Source organism: Apis dorsata, unplaced genomic scaffold (assembly GCF_000469605.1).
Source record: "Apis dorsata unplaced genomic scaffold, Apis dorsata 1.3 scaffold_28, whole genome shotgun sequence".
NCBI classification, from domain to species: Eukaryota; Metazoa; Arthropoda; class Insecta; order Hymenoptera; family Apidae; genus Apis; species Apis dorsata.
Window position 1 is genome coordinate 5,734 of NW_006263330.1, and position 314 is coordinate 6,047.

Below are 314 nucleotides of genomic sequence, written 5' to 3' on the forward strand. Positions count from 1 at the left end.
TTGGCTACCAGTCACCCTGGTCCCAGTCGATGTATTTGATCCCCCAAAGCAATAGATCCAACGAGTTGTCGATCGTGGGATGGGAACTACTAGGAAATATGGCAAATATTTGACTTATACTCTAGTGACTATTCAATCGCCTCCCGACTGCCGTTCAGTTTTTCCACGGATGGGAAGAAGCATGCCCGTACCATTTTGCCGGCGCACCGCCCCAATCCGACTTGACGAAAGCGGCTGCCCTCTCGCCGATCATGATCGCTGGAGCGGCCGTGTTCCCGGACGTCACCTTTCCGAGACCAAACCGAGAAACAAAA

General features: G+C 52.5%; 1 protein-coding gene across 1 annotated transcript in view; it reads right to left on the bottom strand.

The window, feature by feature from the left end:
* Positions 1–314, bottom strand: part of LOC116185703 (glucose dehydrogenase [FAD, quinone]-like) — a 7,787-nt gene that overhangs the window by 25 nt on the left and 7,448 nt on the right. The window contains exons 8-9 of the mRNA XM_031510726.1: positions 192–290; positions 1–89 (exon numbers count right to left, since the gene is read on the bottom strand). The exon at positions 1–89 is cut by the window's left edge and continues 25 nt beyond it. Of these exons, the coding sequence (XP_031366586.1) occupies positions 5–89; positions 192–290 (184 nt within the window). The 3' untranslated portion in view covers positions 1–4. The remainder of the gene's footprint in view (positions 90–191; positions 291–314) is intronic.